General features: G+C 41.5%; 1 protein-coding gene across 2 annotated transcripts in view; it reads right to left on the bottom strand.

The window, feature by feature from the left end:
* Nucleotides 1-36: 36 nt before the first annotated feature.
* ano8b (anoctamin 8b) overlaps nt 37-19757 on the bottom strand; it is a 37922-nt gene continuing 18201 nt past the window's right edge. For both annotated transcript variants that reach the window (XM_069153262.1, XM_069153263.1), the window contains exons 2-19: nt 19503-19613; nt 17518-17650; nt 13522-13660; nt 13279-13375; nt 12929-13045; nt 12599-12726; nt 12326-12487; nt 12077-12229; nt 11631-11757; nt 11381-11436; nt 11173-11247; nt 8372-8619; nt 7907-8066; nt 7408-7800; nt 6079-6270; nt 5661-5792; nt 4907-5017; nt 37-4516 (exon numbers count right to left, since the gene is read on the bottom strand). In XM_069153262.1, coding sequence (XP_069009363.1) covers nt 3773-4516; nt 4907-5017; nt 5661-5792; nt 6079-6270; nt 7408-7800; nt 7907-8066; nt 8372-8619; nt 11173-11247; nt 11381-11436; nt 11631-11757; nt 12077-12229; nt 12326-12487; nt 12599-12726; nt 12929-13045; nt 13279-13375; nt 13522-13660; nt 17518-17650; nt 19503-19613 — 3278 coding nt within the window. In that variant the 3' untranslated portion in view covers nt 37-3772. The remainder of the gene's footprint in view (nt 4517-4906; nt 5018-5660; nt 5793-6078; nt 6271-7407; nt 7801-7906; nt 8067-8371; nt 8620-11172; nt 11248-11380; nt 11437-11630; nt 11758-12076; nt 12230-12325; nt 12488-12598; nt 12727-12928; nt 13046-13278; nt 13376-13521; nt 13661-17517; nt 17651-19502; nt 19614-19757) is intronic.

Below are 19757 nucleotides of genomic sequence, written 5' to 3'. Positions count from 1 at the left end.
GGTTTTGCAGGAACAAGCTGGTCACAACACATGAAATGCATTTGAAATAGTTTTATTAACTATTTTCAGGTCTTACAAAAATATGACAAAATAAATTAAAAGAAATAAATAATCCCATTTCCCAGTATTTTCTTTAAAAGATCTTTTTTTTTTTTTTTTTTTTTTTTTTTTGTACAGTGGTACATTGGAAGAGCATGTGATGTTCTGTAAGTGAGGCTTTCATGAAAATGTCTTAATTTTGAGGTTCAGGTCGGGTTTTAATGTAGCTGCGGTGAGAATCTCACCTGTTCACATCGACTCTTTAAAATCCAGAACACAGTACATTTACTAAACCCATTCTGTCGTTTCCCGCTGATTTCGCATCAGACTCGTAATGCTTGTAAAATGAAGATAAGCCCAAACTCATGAAAGAGCCGCGGTTGCTTTGATGGTGAATTAGAGATGTAGCTGTCTGAGCTGCTCTCCTCATACGAGGGATGCCTGTGCTTTGCCCGATTAAAACAGGGATGCTGCTGTTTTCTGCTATGGGACGAAGTTTTTAGAGAATCCCAAAGCTGCTCAAGATCTGTTACTTCTATTAATGCTTATTTAAAGACCTCCATTATAACAGTATGTCAAATATTTTGCTGCTGCCTACAGTGCAAGAATGAACTAAGTGGTAAATTGGTTTATGCTATAATTTCTATTCTATGAATCGTTTTACCTGAATAAGGTGGAACTATGAACGCACCTCACAACAGTATCAGTAAATAGCCATGATCCCTGCCCTCTGGTTCTAGTCATGAGTGCTAGGAGACTGCTTCATCCTTGCGACACAAATGTTCAAATGAAAATAAATGGACTCGATTGCATCATGATGTCAGTCATCCCTGAAATCCAAATGCTGCAGGAACAAAAGGTTCTCATGAGACTTTGCTCAGCTACGTTGGACCATCTCTGTTATGTTGTTGTTATTTTTCCCTTTTAACAATGACCAGCCTGTGAGATTAATACACAAAGACGAAGATATTACATTTCTCTCTGCCCTGCACTTCTCATTTGACATTTATTACGAACAGTGACTTCCAGATATAAAAAAAAAGAACATACTGTAGATTGACAGTAAAAATATACTGTGACCACACAAATCAAAGCCCTGTCTATTTCCGTATTGCATTTAATGTCAGTGAGATCTTTTTGCCTGTCTGTGAACGTTTTCTTTTGTCTGTTCTGCCACTGAAAACTGGACCAGACTTATGAAGCTGATACATGAAAGCGGCAACGAAATACAAAAGCCTGTTTGAAGCTTACAAGTTCTGTAAACTCAAAGCAGCCCGATGGATGAAGTTCCTGTTGTTTTTAATTGCAGAAGGGGGTAAATTCTTACATTAAATATGAGACCGGAGGGAGCTGAGAGAGCTGACGGTGAGGATTGAGGGGACGTAAAGAAAAGATGCATAGAGTCGGGCTGGGGATGAATTGGTGCTGGAGGTGGGGAGGGTGGTCTGGAGTTATAGCATTACAAGTCAACTTCAACTCAGTGTTATTGCCAAAACCTTTGCCAGAGGTGAAAGTGTGGAAATGCATAGTTATTGTTTTACTCTCTCAACCTACAGTACAGTGCAATGGCCTCTGAAACTTCTCTCAGTTTTCGACTAATGACTCCATCATGCATTTCCCTTTCAAATTAAATCTGAACTGCAGCCAGACACTCACATTTGCTGCCCCTGCTGTCTACTGAAAACAAGTGACTGATGATTGGAGTAAATAAATAGTCAATCAAAAATCAAAACAAGTGGTTCAACATGTTTTGATGAACTGGCACCGCCTTCTGGAGAGCCTGCAGAAGGGAAATACCAATGGATGGTTTATGATGGGCTTGCTTACTAGAGGGACATACCTTTTTTTCCAACACAAAACAGTGCTCAAGTACAACAGAGTATACAGATAATACAGTACTGTGCAAAAGGTTTAGGCACTTTTAACTGTTTTTGATTGCTTTTGATGATTTTCATCCATAAAATATGACCATCCAGGAAGTGCCTGATCATCTTGCATGACAATGACCCCAAACATAAAGCCAGAGTCATAAAGAACTATATTCAGCGACAAGAAGAACAACAAGTCCTCCAAGATGTTTCAAAAACCTGGCAGACAAATGCCCTGAAAACCTGTGCCAATTGTAACTCAGAGAATTGATGCCATTTTAAAGTCAAAGAGTGGTCGCAATAAATACGTATTTTTTATTATTATTCATGTTTACAGCACTTCTGTATGAAGTTAATTGATTAATAAAAACTATTCATTGGCCTATTTTATGAAACCGCCGCCGCTTTCATTGAGTGCCTAAACACTTTGCAGAGTACTGTAGATCTTGGCTTAACAGTATAATCTGAAAAATACTGCTTTGGTTAAAAAAGCAATTTTTCATCACCAGCAAAAAGCACATATAAAAACTACATGGAGATCATCATAATCAAAGAGAAACTATTGTAATAACTAAACAAAAAATAGGCTTGTTTGAATATTCTGAAATATATCCATAGTTGTAGAGAGTGAAAACTGGTGAGCTGATAGCATGCAGCATGTGAAAGGAGGAAATTGGGAGAAAAAAAAAATAAAAATCCAGCTTTTGCATAATGAAATGAGGCAGGCTGGTGTCGGCGTTTTCTCCTGAAGGGAGAGATACGTTTCTATGCAGAGCGTCAGGGTTTAGTGCAAAATACTTCTTAAACTCTATGCTCATTTGCCAAGTCTGGCTGGAGTGTGTGGAACGAAGCACCATCTGTGTTTACAAGGCGCTCTACGGGCTTGGATGGAGAACAGCACGCAACAGGCATCCATGCTCCATTTTCTGAAAATCACCTTCATCTACTTTTGCTTCTTGTTTTTTCTCTCTCCTCCACTGGGAAAAATATTGGTATTGACACTTCGACTTACCAAAACTCTTTTCTCTCTTTTCAAACAAATTGGTTTCTGCCACAGGATGATAGGGAGTGCACAAAGCTCAGACACCACCTTTGAAAATAAAGCTGGTGATATATCAGCAATGAGTATTGAGGGAGGGCTTGTGTGATGATTGATAAGAATTATTAAAACACCGACTGATATTGCTTTTCCATTTTTCCACTTCAGTACAAAAGTGAAGGGCCCATAAACTCCTCACAGTTAAAAATGAGACAGATATCTAATGATCACTTGCATTGTGACAGTTAAAAAACACTCTCAGTAGTTATTTGATGTACAATCTGTAATCCGTTCATACCACCATGTCGGGGTTTTTTTAAGCTATTTCCTCCACAACAGGCTGTTACGTCCTACTGGGAGGCCACCGAGACACTTACAATTTCTGACTAGAAGAAATCAAGAAGTAGCTCTCTGCTTTAAAGGCTTAAAAATATTAGAAATGCAGCTCATGCATTTCTTTATGTATTGCAGACAAGGAAGAATTTGTATGCTTCGTGTGTGTAAGGAAATGTGTGTGTCTGTGTGTGTGTGTGTGTGTGTGTGTGTGTGTGTGTGTGTGTGTGTGTGTGTGTATTTTTATTCGGTCATGATAGAAGGGCTTACGTCTTTCTTACAAAGCCTTTCTTTTTGTCTCTCAGCGAAAACAAAAAGCAAACCCGAAACAACGGTTATCTCTCATCAGTTTCATCTTGTCCTCTGTCTTCTTCAAGTACTTCTACACACGGCCTGTGGACAGCACAGAAGGTAGGTCGGGCCTCTCGTCACAGTAAACACATCACCTCTTCGGTTGAGATGTAACCAAAGTTCTTTTTTCTCTCTGGAGCCACTAGATTTTAGAACCGGCCAGGTCCGGGTCTGCTGAATGTCCGTTCTCGGACCCCTCCCCTCCAGGCGAGGGGATCTCGTCTGGAACGCCATTCAAGTCAGACCGGGAAGCTTGTCTTTCTGATGTCTGTGATGATGATCCTTCACCAGATCTTGGCAGCGGAGCCCCGTTCACACACGTTCCTCCCTCAGATTTCCCAAAGTTAAACAGTTTCCCAGGGTTGAAGGCTTTACTGGGTGACTGAGAACGCTCCTGAGAGCTGCTACCTGATAATGAAGATGATGATGATGATGCTGTCGCTGTGGTGTTAGTGGCTGTGGCGGTAGACGCAGAAGCAGCAGCACCTTCCTTCTTATTCTCAGGTGACTTGAGGAATTTGAAGCTCAAGAAGCCGGGCAGTTTGGGCTCGCTGCCAGTGGGTGACTGAGGGGAGCGGGCTCCACTGGAGGAGAACTTACTCTGCAGCGGGATGATCTGTTTCAGCTTCATCACATTATTATTGGCCAACAGGGAGCTGGGCCTCTTGGGCTTGTCCGACCCGCTGCCCCCTCCTCCTCCGCCCCCAGAACGTGATTTGCTGCTGTGACTTTTGTCGTGGTGGTGATCCCCAGAGGAGTCGCCTTTGCTGTCGTCCCGCTCTCTCTCTCTGCGGGCCATATGCTCCGCCTGCCTCTGCCTCTCCTCCTCCTCCCTCTTCCTCCTCTGCAGCTGCTGGTAATGCTGCTGTGCCTGCCGCTCGTGCTTCTGCAGAGGAAGGGAAACATTCCCACAATGAGTTTACGAGAATCAGCACTAGGCCAGCTAACTATTACAATACTGCGGTGCTACCCATCAGACAAATCCCTTACTACAGAATCCTGCCTGAGTACTGCAGGGGCCACTACAAGCAAATCTCTTCTCTATGCTTGGCTCTATAGCTGACTGCCCTTATTGGAACACAGTCTTAGTTTCACAATATCACAATCTCAGTTTAAAATAAACTATTTATCTCCCAATAGAAACCTGCAGTGCAGCAGAACAGCATATGTGCAGCAAAAGTTATTAAGGTGGTCTTTTGAACTTAATGAACTTCATCCTTCACTTTCAACTTTTCTGTGACAAACTGAATATGTCTTATGTTGCCTCATCCTTTACCTTAAAGGCCTCCCTGCGCTGATAATCCAGTTTAGCCATCTCTTCTCTGACCCACATGGGAATATCAGGAATAGCCACATGGATGATGTACTTCAGGAGGATGGCAAAGTGCTGAAAACAGACAAGCAGGTGGACCAGTAGAATAAAATCAATCCAACATTTATCAAGTTGAGTAATCAGCATACAATACAGAATCAGAAGTAGGACACAGTGCTTCATAATGTTCTTAAAGTGTTCCAGCACAGCAACATTTGGGCTTTGAAATTATCCTCCTGATAGGCCTGACTTCTTTATCAGGCCAAGACAGAGCTGCAGGCTGTTTATTTCTTTCTGAATATAGACAGCCACATCCGCAGAGCTGACAGAAGTGGTATCTAAATATGTTACAAGCTGTAGGAGAAACATGGAGAGCGCTTTTATGTATTTGTTCAGACTTTTCCAAAAAATTGGTGAGTTGGAGACCCATTCACTATTCATTATTTTCAGTTTACAAATCACAGATGTTTTGATTCTTTTTGTAACTTAAATAGAAAAGTTGTGAAAAACAGTTAAAATCTGTAGTATTTGAAATGATTTAATTATGTTGTGTCGTGTTTGCAGCCCAACAACCTGGCACGCTTTCTGATTAGCGCAGTTTTTTCTGGATCCTAAGAAAAGAGTGATTTTCAGAAATGCTAGCGCTCAGAGAAAAAGTTTAGAGAAAAGCACTGCTCTAAGCACACCAGACTGACGAGCAGGAACGCGCTTTGGGTACCTCGAGGATGACGATGGAGATGATGGCCATCTCAGGACTGAGCCACGGGAAGAGACGCTGAAGTTGACCGCATTGACCAATCAGGTAGCAATTCACGATGATGGCAATCAGGCCCATGGCTTCCATCGCAGTCTGTGAAGGAGAATAAAGAACAGGTTTCTGCTTTGCTGGAAACATAAGAAAAGTTGAAGTTGCTGAATTATTTTCCTCTGCTCGGTTATTTCAGCCAGATTTTGATAATTTGGTTAAAGTTAACACTGTTTGCATAATAATCAAGTGATTGTGACTTTTACATCTCCACAGCATATGGCAGTATCACTAGAATATTTAATTGTCTGTGAGTTTGGGTGAATTCATTTACAACCAAGGCGAAAACCTCATGAGGCTGTGTTTAACTGTCACAGAGTGTATTTCTGACCTGCCACTGGCCGATGCTCTCTACTCGGATACCGAAAGGTCTCTGCAGGCCAGTGCAGAGTTTGAAGGCATCACTGCGGATCTCAATGATGTTGTTGATGAGAGCACACATGGCGGCCAGAGGAAAGGCGGAGGAGAAGAGTACCACGTAGCCAAACTGGACAAACATCTCTTGGTAGTCCTGGAAGGTGTCCTGAGAAGGAACAAAGCAGAACATTAAACCACAGCTGTACTAAAGTTAGTGTAGTCTGGGTGCTAATATTTTGCAGCTAGAAGACAAGATTTCATTTCTGCAGACGTAATCAATGTGCAATGGTGCCAAATAACAAAAATTGATATTTTGGGCTTTGTAGATATATCATGGAGCCATTTTTAGCCTTTTGAAACGTAACCTAATGTTATTCACATGACATGTAGGACACGTGTGAGGTGTCATGTAACTGTGAAGGCTGAGGGATTCTGCAGGATTTATGTTGCAGTGTTTCATGTATGAAACCTGACCAAAGTATGAGAAGAACAAAAGTCAGGTGTTCCCCAGCTAGCAAAGTATATGGCTGTTGTTTACCAACTATTACGGTATTCAACATTTTTCAGTTATTTTCTGGCTAATCCAACAGAAATAACCTTTTAGTCCAACTGTAAATTGTGACGTGCTATAGATTTGACTGTGAAATGGATCTTAATTTAAAGGCTTCATGTCTACCCAGGTGTTGCTCTCATGTATGCAGGGAAGAGAAGGAGTAAGAGTCTCCTACAGTTTTCCAAATAAATTTAAATGAACATAACACATCTGTGACTCTGATCATGATTAAACACGGTAACTAGCCTCCATCTAATCCCTGAAGCTGTTGCTGTAAACTTCAGAGAAACGTCCAACTACCTCCTGGTCAGCATGTATTCATATTCCCATGGCAGGGTGTTTATAGTGATGCAGAAATCTGGCTCACTTTTGGTTTATTTAATGCGTCTGTTAAAGTAATGTACACACTAAGGTGAACATTGTGTAGTTTTCTTTGCCTGCCACTATACAATAAAGGGGGGCTACAGTTTGCTAATGGCGTTATAAACTCACAGACAAACGTTTGAGAGGATTTTTGTGTTACTGATGTTTTTTGGACAGCTGAGAGAATTTTATACTCTTTGAATAAATAAACAACAATTTTCCCTTCTAGAGATGTGATAACTGTTATCATGACATTCATGTCATAACAAACAAAAACAGGAGAAGAACAGGCAGGTTGGACAATACTGAAACTTATTCTCGGAGGTTTCAAATGATGCAAAGTGTCATCCTTTAAAACCCTGTGCAGAGCGTGCAGGTTCTTCTTACCGCATATGTCTGCATGCAGCTCTCCATCTCAGCCTGAGTGAGTGTCGTGCTCTCTCTCGCCTCAGGAGGATCTATCCAGGACTCCCTCTTCGTTTTAGGCTCCGCCCTCTCTACGCTCCGCCCTCTTCTTCTGTGACGCAGTGAAGCGCTGCTCTCAGACCCGGAGGGCAGCGAGGCAGCGCTGGCGGCAGCTGTGGCACCAGCAGCAGCGTTAATTCCCTCAGTCGCGCCTCCACCTGACTCCTTCACATCGTGGATGCCGTTGTCATCCTCGTCGTCGCACATTTCGAACACGGAGGCCGGGTCCATTCCTTTTTCCACCATCGTCGGGCTCCCCTCCTCCAGGAAACTGTTGTCCATGGGGGGTCCAGTAGAGGCCGGCCTTCGGTCCACCTTAAGAACAGCACGGATCAGCAACAGCATACAACACTATTACACCATTACTACTAACAAAGTTCTACAGCATGAGCATGTTAACACACATCACACAGTGTTGTACCTTCTCTATGAAGCTGACTTTCCTCAGCTTCAATCCACAGTCGATCAAATTTTCCTCCTCCGTCTCTCCTTCGCTGAACCTCCCGCTGTCTGCCTCGTCCCTCTCGCCCCCCTCCTCCTCGTCAGGCACTCCACATCCCCCGTTCAAACACTTCTTCTCCCTGAGACGAGTTGAAGGGACAGATAGACGTCAGACTAACTGCGTGTGTTAACTGCTCACAGTGTTTACTCGATGTCTGAGAGGCATGAATCATAACTGGAAGATAAAGTGACTTTTTATTTGAACCCAGGCAGGTCTGTTTGCAGTGACGAATTCTGTGAGTGTTGGTGTGAATGACAGATAAATACACAAGTGTTATTGTTCATCACACCAGTCAGTGTATCATTTAACCTTCTAACAACCCTACAGCACAATGGTTATTTTATTTCACTGTTACTGATGTAGAGTTTAAATAATGACTGTGACCTTCTGTCTAGATACCCCACTCCGGGCCTCGTGCCCCTTAGTCCAGGTCCCGGCATGGCCTGGTCAGAGGGAGAGGCCTGGGCTTTTCCAGCGGCCAGCCGGGCATATTTCAGCAGCACTGAGAGCAGCAGGTCCCACATGGCTCTCAGTGTAAGCTCTCCCAGCTTGTGGCGCTCATACAGGTAAGGCTGCAGCACCTCCTTCACATTTTGAAGGAACTGGCGTATGATGAGTAGAGTGGCCAGCATCTGACGAGGACAGACGAAAACAGTCACAACACAACAGGAACAGAAACAGAAACCCTTCCCCGGAAAAGCACACACAACTTAAAATGCAGGGGGTTAGAAAAATGGTGATGAAGAACAGGAGGACAGAAGAGAGGACATAATCATAAGCTGAGAGTGCAGGAAACACCCTCAAGGAAAAAAAAATGCACCGAATCAATTGAAAGACAATTACATAATGCAGACTCGATCCACAAGCAAATCACCTATGGAAGAAAACTGTAGCTGAACGGTCCCCTTTGCATTAAAGATTTCCTCTTATAGAGATTGGAGATGCGTTCTGAAGTTTAACATGTTTTGAAGAACCAACAGGGAGCAGTGCAGCCACAGGTTTATGCTCCATCTGATTTATTCTGGATCTTCCCGTTAAAACCACTGAAACCACATTTTAAGGGCCTTTGAAGCAATGAGGCCAATGACTGGTGAGCATGGACACTCAGAGCCTTTCAGTATTACTCACCTTGCAGAACAAATACAAATTACACACAAGACTGAGCACAGATAGGGTTAACTTAGAGGCTAATTATATGGTATACTTTCATAGTCCTGGGCTTCATTACCATTTGCAATAAGATTGTATTCGACATCTTATTTGCAGAGAGAAAGGTTAAGAAATGTAAACATACCTTCATACAGGTTTTAAACAAACCCTAAGGCTAGCAACTTTTACTGTACTTGAAAGAAACACGGACAAAATGATCATCCAACTGTCTGCTATAATCATCCATCAGTTTGCAGACTGATTTCATGGTTCATTTTCATCTAACCGTACCTAGTATACTTTCTGAGGGGTTATTTCCACCACTGAGGGGGACTTTACTTTCACTTTTACCGAATAAAGGCGTTTCAGCTAATTTGGTGAAACTGTTCCATTCATAACCTGTAAGATCTGACTACGTCTGGTTCCTACAACATCACGGTTGGCTGTTATAATGTTGCTTTGTTTTCTGATCTCAGAAACAACCCTCACAGGTAAAATATATTCTCAAAGCTGCTAGAAATGTCAGCCAAAACTATGGAACTAGAAATCAACTGGTATTAAACCAGAATTGTATTTTAATGCTCAAATAATGAGCAGTTATTATGTTTATCGTCTTTAATAAGCACCCAAAGGATGGACATTTTCAAGAACTGCAGCATCAGACAGCTTACAAACCGTTAATCTCAAAGAAACTGTCTCCAAGTCAAACAGTGCAGACAAACATTACTGTATGCTGTAGCTGCTAGCTACGGCCCAGAATGCAAACATAAAAGCACAATGGATTCCTGACAGGACACAGACACAATGTTACTTTCAGTCAGTGGCGGGGGAGAAGGAGATGCTGTTCTCCCACTGCTACCTGCTGGAACAGTCAGCATAGACCCGTCTGAGTCACACACTGTTACAGTCAAGATGACAGCACCAGATGGTTTTCATTTTAGTCACTTAAGAGTGAATTAAATGCTAACTGAAGGTTTTTGCATGCTTCGGTCAGCTTTTTAACTTAATTAGTTTCTCTCTAATGAAGTGCAAACAGGGATAGTCATGTCTGCTTATGTTTTCAAGGTAATTCCACTCCTGCAAACAGCTTAAGTAAGAGGACTGACTGACTTAGAAAAAAAGTAAATATAGTTTGTCAAATATTTGGAAAGGCTGGGCTGTACTGGTAGAAACTCAAGGCAGGGAAACGTATGAAATCCAGCGACGTTAACAGATTATGACGAGCTCAGTGAAGTGGCACTTTGGCTGAGAGTGCAACAGAAACTGACAGATGGTGAGAAGTTGAGGTACGAGTGGTGAGAGTTTAATCGGGAAAAAAATAAAACAGATTCACAAAAACTGCATGGAGGGAAGAGACCAATAAGAAATGTACTTCAAGTCCCCATAATAAAGAAAAAACAACAACAAAGATTCTAGAATGTTTTGAAGTTTCAATCAGTAAAAAAAAAAAAAAAGATAATTTAAATAAAAAAATCTGACAGCTACAAATTCTCCAAAAATAGATATGTAAGAAACAGCACTCTAAGAATTATTCACAATAAAACCATTAAAATGATCAGCTTTGGAGTTACAAGCTTTCACCACACAATCAATATGCAAACCCGAATATGTTCTTTTACGCAGCAGGCTGGTTTCTTATTGCGTGGCATGCAAAGAGATACCAGAGGCGGTCAGGAGTGGACCTTGAACCTCTCACCCAGACTGGATTAACAGGGATCATACTTTGGACCTGAGTAAAGCCCTGAAGAACCAGGGAACAGACAGCACAAGCATCTGGATCTTGAAGAAGAGTGAAGGCAGCACATTGACCCGGACCTGCCGCTGCAGACTCCGTAACAGAGACAACACCAGCAGCATCTTCCACAGACGAACAAATGGAGGGATGTGTGGATGAATGGGTTTGGAAATAAAAGCATGTAAGCACATACAGCAAATCATTTAAAAGGTGGGAGATTGCACCTATGCATTTTTGAAAGTAGATAAATCATTGAACCAAATGTGTGAAGGGCAAACTTTAGAGCCGGGACATTTCTTACCTCTTTCAGGCGCTCCATGTCTTTGAGGTAGAATCCAATGTAAAAAAGGCTGAGATAAGAATTTACAAACTGAAACTGGAAGACAAAGAAAAGCTGGGTGTCACTAAGAAGAAATGTGTCAACAGGAATGATATTAAAAACTAACTTTCAAAGTTAGGTAAGTTAACTTTGGTAAATTAATCATTGTAAAATAAAGGGAGACACTTACAAGAACCATTTTGATGATGAGATTTTTCTCATAGGCACTCTGGAGTCTATAGTTTTCTGTGGAAACACAACATAATCCATCTCTTAATTTATCTACTGAACCACTCAGAGAATGTAATACACTGTAAGATTAAAGTATCAAAGTAGAGATAAATAAAGATCCATAAAGAAAATTATGGTACTTTATGAAGATTTTCCTCTACTACAGATGCTCTGAGGGCAGACTCGGATCAGTCCAGCTTCACTCTTACCCATGTCATTGAGCCAGCAGGCAATTTTCCTGTACACCTCGTCACATGCAGTCACAGTGATAGCTAGCATGATTTTGGGGATGAAGCGAGCTAGCCGAGGCATTTCCTTGATCCCCATCACAAACTCCTGCAGAGACAAATGCAGCTTTTTACTGGTCAGCCTCAAGAAAAGACGCCTTACGGTTGTGTTCACTATTGGACCAACACTTTGAGGGAGAGAGAACTTGCTATTGTATCATTTGTAAGGGGTTCAATCCATAACCTGTTTTCTCTGTGGTTCAAGAACAGACATTTAACAAGCTTAATTGCATCATTAAAACCACCCATAAAAGAAATATCGATAAACTCAAGAGATGCAAAGTAAGATGATTTTACAATTAAACCCATCACTGCTGCATGCATAAAAGCGGGACATAAGAAAAGACAGATGCTGACAGCTGACTGACCTGCAGCTCAAAGCAGATGAGCATCACCAGGAAGACAAAACAGAGACAGAGGATACAGATGGGCAGGCTGACGAACCACCTGAACACACGCCTCCGCCATGGCGGATAGTAGAACTCCTCACATCCTGTTATGGGACTGCAGCGCTTCACTCCCTGCAGACCGACAGAGAAAGTTTGAAACAACATGACAGAGGAAAGAAGATGACACAAAGTTGGAAGGAATCCGGAGCTTTATTTTTTTTTTCTCACCCGAAACTGAGGCCGCGGCTCCTCCAAGGATTCGGCAGGTGTGTCCAGTGTTCCCCACTTGTACGCCAGCTCGGCCCCTCTCCTCTTCCACCGCTCCAGAAACAGAGTGGCCCACACCACGTTGAACAGTGCAAACACCACGCAGCAGATGTCGCGGCTCGTCTGAGACAGCCCACACACAAACATGCAAACGTTTATGACTATGATCAGGTGGTATGATTTTTCTGGTGGTCATGGAAGTTGTTTTAGGGGTGTTTCAGAGTCTCTCCTCACCTGGTCGGACTCAGTGAGCATCCAAAGCACAAAGCCGATCACAGCAGGGTATAACATGGAAGTGGTGTAGAAACCCAGCCAGGCAAAATACATGGCAATCTTCACCCCAAAGTAGTCACAGATATCATCTGTATAAGTTATTGATAAAATACAAATTACAATAAATAAGGTAAATGAACATTTTGTCCTGGTAACAGTGTAAAAGAATGGAATGAACAAAGCAGAAAACAAGAAATGCAATGCATGTGATTTGAACTGTGTTTAAAGTACGATCTTGCATGGTGTGATTGTACCAGCGTGTTAGAGGTATGTGTGCTTTGATCTACCGACCTAAGGGCTGTTTCTCACAAACAGCCTGGACCCAAGACTTCATCAGCTGACTGAGGATCCTCTGCTCGTGCAGAGGAAACACCTGCTGGATCACACCTCTCGCACTCAGCTCTGGTACTGCAGAGAATAAACCATAGAACAAAACAAACTGAAGTTCATCATTTTTAGCTACAAGAGTAGATGCATGTATATAATAGAGAATATTAAAAGTACGGACTGCATTAAAAAAGTCACATCCATCACAACCAAAACAACTTTTTTGGAGATTATCTCCAAAGCCAGTCTGCTGTTCAATAAAGACAAAGATAATAGTGTTTAACTACACAGTACTGAGACAGGAAAGAGCTTACTGATTGGCTGGCCCTCGAGGAAGTTGATATTATGAAGCACCTCCCCGTGTTTGGCACGTAGATTGTCCAGCCAGTATTTAATTATGCTCTGCCTCTCCTGCAGTGGACATGGAATGTTAGAAAAACTCACATGAGCATATTTATCTGCATAGATGTGTGTGTGTGTGTGTGTGTGTGTGTGTGTGTGTGTGTGTGTGTGTGTGTGTGTGTGTGTGAGAGAGAGAGAGAGAGAGAGAGACTGACCTGCGATGTGAAGAAGCACAGCTCGCTCTCAATGTTCTCGTAGATGTAGTCTTCCTCACAGGAGAAGTTTCGCGTTCCTGCACCAAACTCTGGCTTCACGGCTTTCCTCAGTCCCATCTCCTCAGCACCTCGCAGCAAACTGCAGGAAAACATTAAACCTCCTTATGTTCCTGGTCGGCTCCCAGAAGAATGTAGGTGGAGGGAGCAGCGCAGAGTGACTGCATAGTAACAGCACGAGAGCATTGTTCTTTCCAGTTGTGACAAAAAAAAGCATTCATGCCAGGTATTTAAATTGCATCTTGTGCATGAACATTGTTTTTTATCCAGATTATGAGGGACATGACAACATTTTGATGGTCAATGTGTTTGTTTAAGATGACTTAACAATTTGTCATTTGACAAAAAAGTAATTAATTGTTTTATTTAACTGGGAAAATGCCAACCATTTGCTGTTCTTGGCTTCTCAAGTATTAGGATTTGCTACATTAATTTGGTTTTTGGACTGAAGGTTGGACTGAAGGTTGGAAGATGTGACTCTGGGACATTTAGGCAGGCATTTTTTTTTTCATCTTTTTTTATTTTCTAGACTAACAATTGATCCCAAAATATTTTTCCTTGACGTCAGTGATGTGCTTCTTTTTTTTTTGGCTGCGCAAGATATTTCAACATAATTTTACAGAATTTTTATTTGTCCAGTGTTCCAGGTTGATAAGGAAAATAATGGCAAACACTAAAATGATCAGAGATGGATTGTCCTTCAGTCTCAGTTTCCTTCAACTCTTCTAATGTCTTAACTCATCACCCTCTCTCATCATCTCATTTCCCATCAACCCCTCCTCCATGTCTCCTCTCTTTCTTCTTCCTTCTTCTTTCCTCAGCCACACTGTCTCTGCTTCCCTTCCCCTTCAGTCGTCATCCCTCTGTTTATCACAGTCCTCTTCTCTCCTTCGCCCACCTCCCTTTACCTCATCATCCCTCTCTCCTCTCTTTCTGCCCTTCCCAGCGGCCTTGTGCTGAAATGACAATAATAATGCAGCACCACACCCTCCGTTCTCCACAGGCCAACAGCTCACCTCGTTCTAACATGTACATGTATGCTGTATATAGTCTACACACACACACACACACACACACACACGCACGCACACACACGCACACACGCACACACGCACACACACACACACAAGCAGAGTCTAGGTGGGCCTGTAACATCCATCCATCCATCATGCAGCTCCATGCTCTTGGAGGGGCACTCCAGTAAAGAGCGGACAGCATCATGATGGATTACAGCAGAAATGTGAGGTGTAAGCTTCTGCATCACTGTTGAATACTGCTTAGTGCGCAGCAGCATCACAATGAAGGTCCTTGTCTGAGGAAAAAACAAGGCTGTACCTATTTAAACCAACTGTTCAGTAATATGAGCCAATGACTACAGGGCCTTTCAAAGGTGTGCAGATCCTGCTGCTGCCAAGAATCTTAATACGATCCCCCTCTATTATTTAATCCAAAAGTGTATCGCCTTTAACACTCGTTCTCCCCAAATACAAGATGTCGTAATGTGGAGATGCAGTCAAGGGCAACGTGTGGACAAAAGTAACCTTGTAAAAGAGCAGAGTACTGCTGAGGGAGAGCACCGCATGGAGGGTTTATGCTAATTTAGCAAATATCTATCACACGTAATGTAGAAACTCAGCAGAACAGGACGGCATGCTGTAAATTGCGCAGTCAGAGCTGAGGGGTGAGTAATGGATGGTATGTCAGGTATGAAAAGAGGACGAGGGTATTTATATCCCACTTAGTATGTTAATTGCTTAACTTGTGCTTTCTACTACAGGTTGTTTTCAAAGCAATAAATAGAGCCTTAACAATAAATCTTTACCTGATAATATAAAAGATGCTAAACAACACACGACTCAGTAAGGTTTTATTCTCAGATTAAAAAAAGATAGGAAAATTCTCACTGCTTCAGTTTGCAAAGGGACAACTATCCAAGGTGAATTTCTAAGGATGGAATATTTTCTGGGTTATCGTTCCTATCACATCAAATGTAGGTCAGCCTATCCAACAGCAGGTGTGTGTGTGTGTGTGTGTGTGTGTGTGTGTGTGTGTGTGTGTGTGTGTGTGTGTGTGTGTGTGTGTGTGTGTGTGTGTGTGTGTGTGTGTGTGTGTGTGTGTATGTGTGTGTGTGTGTGTGTGTGTGTTTGTGTGGAGAGAGAGGAGAGTACGATTGGGTCACACAGCAATTATTTTCCTTGAGCATTTCATCTAAAACCCACTGGCACACTTTCAGAAAGCTCTCTCCATCCTCCCACCACTTTCCTGACTCCTTCCTTTTTGTTTCTCTTCGTCTTTCTGCTTCCAACCTTCTCTTTATCTCATATTCTTTAGGCCTCTGTCTCTCTTGACCACTCCCCATGTTTCTTTTTTCTTTGCTCCAGACCATCTATCTATTCCTATTCCATTCATGGGTAAAGATTTTTTTGTTTTTTCAGAAGTCCGTTGTTAAATGCACAGTCAGCAAAGAGGTCTCAACATTCGTCAAAAGGTGAAATGCAGTATGGAAGGACTGCTACCCCGATCCTCTGGATTGTATTTCTCAAACCAAAGTCATCGCTGAGATTAAAATGACCCTGGACTCATCCTAAATTCCCTTCCAGATTTTTTTTTTCCAAAATGAGAGAGTGTGACCGGGCAGCGCAATCAGAGCGAATATAGTCCATACAGTTTGGCCTAACTCTAAACCTTCTGCAGAACTTTAAATAACCTGCAGCACAGCCGCCAAAGGAGTATAGCGCTGATACACCAGGCATCATGGCAGTTTCACTGATAATTCATTGTGTATGAGCTAAACTGCTGTGCCTACTGTAGCTGCTGCTAAATATAAAACCACAATCAAACGAGGTACTATTTTACACCATCACAGAGCTGCAGGGATATTTTTGTCTTTTACATCCTAATTTGAGTAGAAGCATTTAAAAATAGATACACGTCAAACTAAAAGAGGAAAAAGAGAAATACAGTGTTATTCATGAGGCAGTTTGTTCATTTCTTGTTCCTTCCTCTCACTCTGGAGTAAAGTTACAGCTGGAGCTTCTCCTGTTAACATTGACGAAGTGATTCCTTCACAGAGCTACAGTTAACAGTTGTAACAGCATTATACCTGTTTCGATGTATCTGATATACACCGAGGTCCGAACAATCAGGTCTTTATAATATAAATCTTATATATTTTAATACATTTTAAATGAACAGTTAAACATTTTGCAAAATACACTTCTTTTCTTTCTTGTTGAGAGTTTCTTGATAAGAAATATTAACTATGAAGCTAAAGCTGGGAGTTAATCTTTTTTTTTTTTTTAGCTTAGTATAAACTACAGGCCAGTTTTTGTACAATTAAATAGATGCCAGCGAGATTTAGAGGCATTTTCTGGTACCTTTGGATGCAGCCAGGCTAGCTGTTGCAATGCTAAGACAAAATACAGTAAATTCTTTCTGACTGCTACTTTATCTGGCAAACAAACTGACTTGACATATTTGGCAAATTAACATATGAAAGAGTAGGATAACCCGAACATCCTATAGTTTAGGATCACAACAAACAATAACTAATGCTGCATACCTGATAGTAAAATTTTGGTTTTGATTTATTAATCAAGGTTTTAAATCATTTATCAAGTAAAAACGACCAATATTTACATTCCAGTGTGAAGTTTGGCTCCTTTTCCCTGTTTTATGTTACTGTTAGCTAAGTATCTTCTGGTTGGACAAAACAAGATATTTGCAGACGTAAAACGTTAATAATTTTCTGACATTTGAAAGACAAGACGACTATTTGGTATACTGAAAAACAAATTACGGAATAATCAATAATGATAACCAGTAGCTGCAGCTCAACTGTCAATAAGATCCTACACAGATGAATAAGTGAATACACCCTTGCAAAATGGGCTGTTAACAATAAACAATCAGAGAGTCCCGTCTGGGCAGATTTCTTACTTTTCATATGTCGCGGTGACGAAGAATGCGTAGACCTGCGTGTGCTTATGATGTCGGATTTGGATGATGAGCTCTGGGATTCCCAGCCGGATGTGGTTCAGTAGCCATAGTAACGTGTGGTCATCTGTAGTGTCTGTGGCAGGAAATGAAAAATAGAAATACATTTTCAAACAGACCCACGCATCGCTGTGTGCAGGAGCTGCCGAGTACTCCCACAGTCTTCTACTATTTATGCCTGAGCTGCAGCTGGAGGTTAAGAGTCATACTACCGAACACTTAAGGGAAACTTGTCTCCACTGCTTCTTTCTACTGCAGAATAATAGTTAAAGAAAGAAATTAAGGACATAAAACGTTATTGCTTTGTTCTTTGCCTGGAGAATGAGAAAGTAAATTTACAGTTCACAGCTTTCCACAAATTCTTAAAGAAACAATGGATTAAGATTACATTTCACTTTTTGTGGGGCTGCTGTGAACATTGGAGCATCAAAATTAAAAAAGACTTCTATTTGGCAAATTTCTGTTTAATTGCATTATGCAAATGTGTGTGTGTTCTTACACAATATTGAGAGGAACAATATTTTAAGCTTAATAGTGAGAATGTTGGAAAGTTGGAAACATGGCCATCTTTCACTTCGTCAAAAGGGGCTGTTTGAGGATTCTGTTTTAGTAGCATTGAAATATTTTGATTATTTAAATTGGTAGATCAACAGAACATAATTCTGTAATTAGCCAGATATTTTCTGGATTCAGCTTCTCAAATATGAGGATTTGCCCCTTTTTTTTTGTCCTACATGATTTTCTATGGAATAGCTTTGGAGTTTGTGTGCATAGTAAATAATCTAAAGGTATCACTTTGAGCTCTGGGAAATTGGGATTGCCATTTCTTTGTGTATTTTTGAATAATTTGCCGATCAAAAGATGATGACAATAATGATTAGTTTATATTACAGTTAAGATTAAAAGAGCAATATGTAAGAAATATGTAAGACGAGTTTGTAAGTTAAGATGTGATATTGAGTCACTGTAACGTCCAGTCTGCCCTCAGCCGGACTCTCAGAGTTTGCTAGTTCAGTATAAAGAGCTGTCTCCAGCGGTGGAAGCTAACGCCAATGTTAACTGTTCTTCTGCCTCTACTTTGTCAAGAGTTTCAGCCATTGTTGTGTTTACTGTTCTATGAATTCAACACCACCGAGGGCCACTAGGGGTTGGCTCCAAAAAGTCCCTGGCTCCATAGACTCCCATTCAATTTCTCCCATTAAAAACAAAGTCAATACATTTTTTCTATAAGTTATTTTGTTGGTTCTAAATAAAGTCTCTCCTTCTTATTAGTTTTCTGGAGGTCCATCTGAAAATAATCCCATCATTAATTAAAAAATAAAACTCATAATAACTTGTGTTTGGAGGCGTGTTTATTTGATTGACAGGCCTACGGTGCAGCCAGGTTTACGCTATCAGTGGGCAGGTCATAGTATCATCGGCTTTCCAATCAGATCGATTCAGATCCACCGCACACTCCTCCCCAGCTCATCCAAATATGGTCACATATGGCTTCAAAATAGTAAGATTGAGATGGCCAAAATCCAAACTGGAGACTTCATAATGGCAGTTTCCAAACCAGTGGGTGACGCCACGGTTGATTGCGGCTTGGTTATAATATGCTACTTCTTCTTCCTATCATGTTGGACTGACGGCAAACTGGATGCCTCAGTGAGTCAGTGTTGAGGAGCGAGGTGGTATAACAAGACTGGACTGGCCAGGGATAGCTGGTTAGCATGCTAACTTCAGTAGACATCTGCACAACAAAATACATTGACTTAAAATGCTATTTCTTCATTTTGTGTGAATAATTTTATTTCATTTTTGAAGGTTTTAAAATAAAAATCACACAGACCACACCTTAAAGGGTTAAAGCTACACCGTGTCATTGAGGGATCTCACACAGATAGAAATACAAACATATGTGTGTATGTGTTTGAGTGCCTGACCTGCAAATGTCATGAGGACATCACAATTCTCTGTGGGCACCGTCTTCATCCAAGACTTATGAGACATGATGTGTCTCCCAGCCTGAAGCAGCCGCTTTCCAAACAACTTATCTGAAAAGCAGAGAGAGAGAGAGACAGACAGACGGAGAGGGACAGGGAGAAAGAGAGAGAGTCACCTTTTCAAAGTGAAACACTGTAAGGAGTAATGACATTTCTAATATTTTCAGCAAACCCCCCTCCAAAACTCTTACCCCT

Source organism: Embiotoca jacksoni, unplaced genomic scaffold (assembly GCF_022577435.1).
Source record: "Embiotoca jacksoni isolate LCO1_2020_lvr unplaced genomic scaffold, fEmbJac1.0.p SCAF_19, whole genome shotgun sequence".
Taxonomy (NCBI): Eukaryota; Metazoa; Chordata; class Actinopteri; family Embiotocidae; genus Embiotoca; species Embiotoca jacksoni.
Note: the sequence above shows the minus strand (reverse complement) of the source record. Positions and strands in the feature narration are given on the sequence as shown.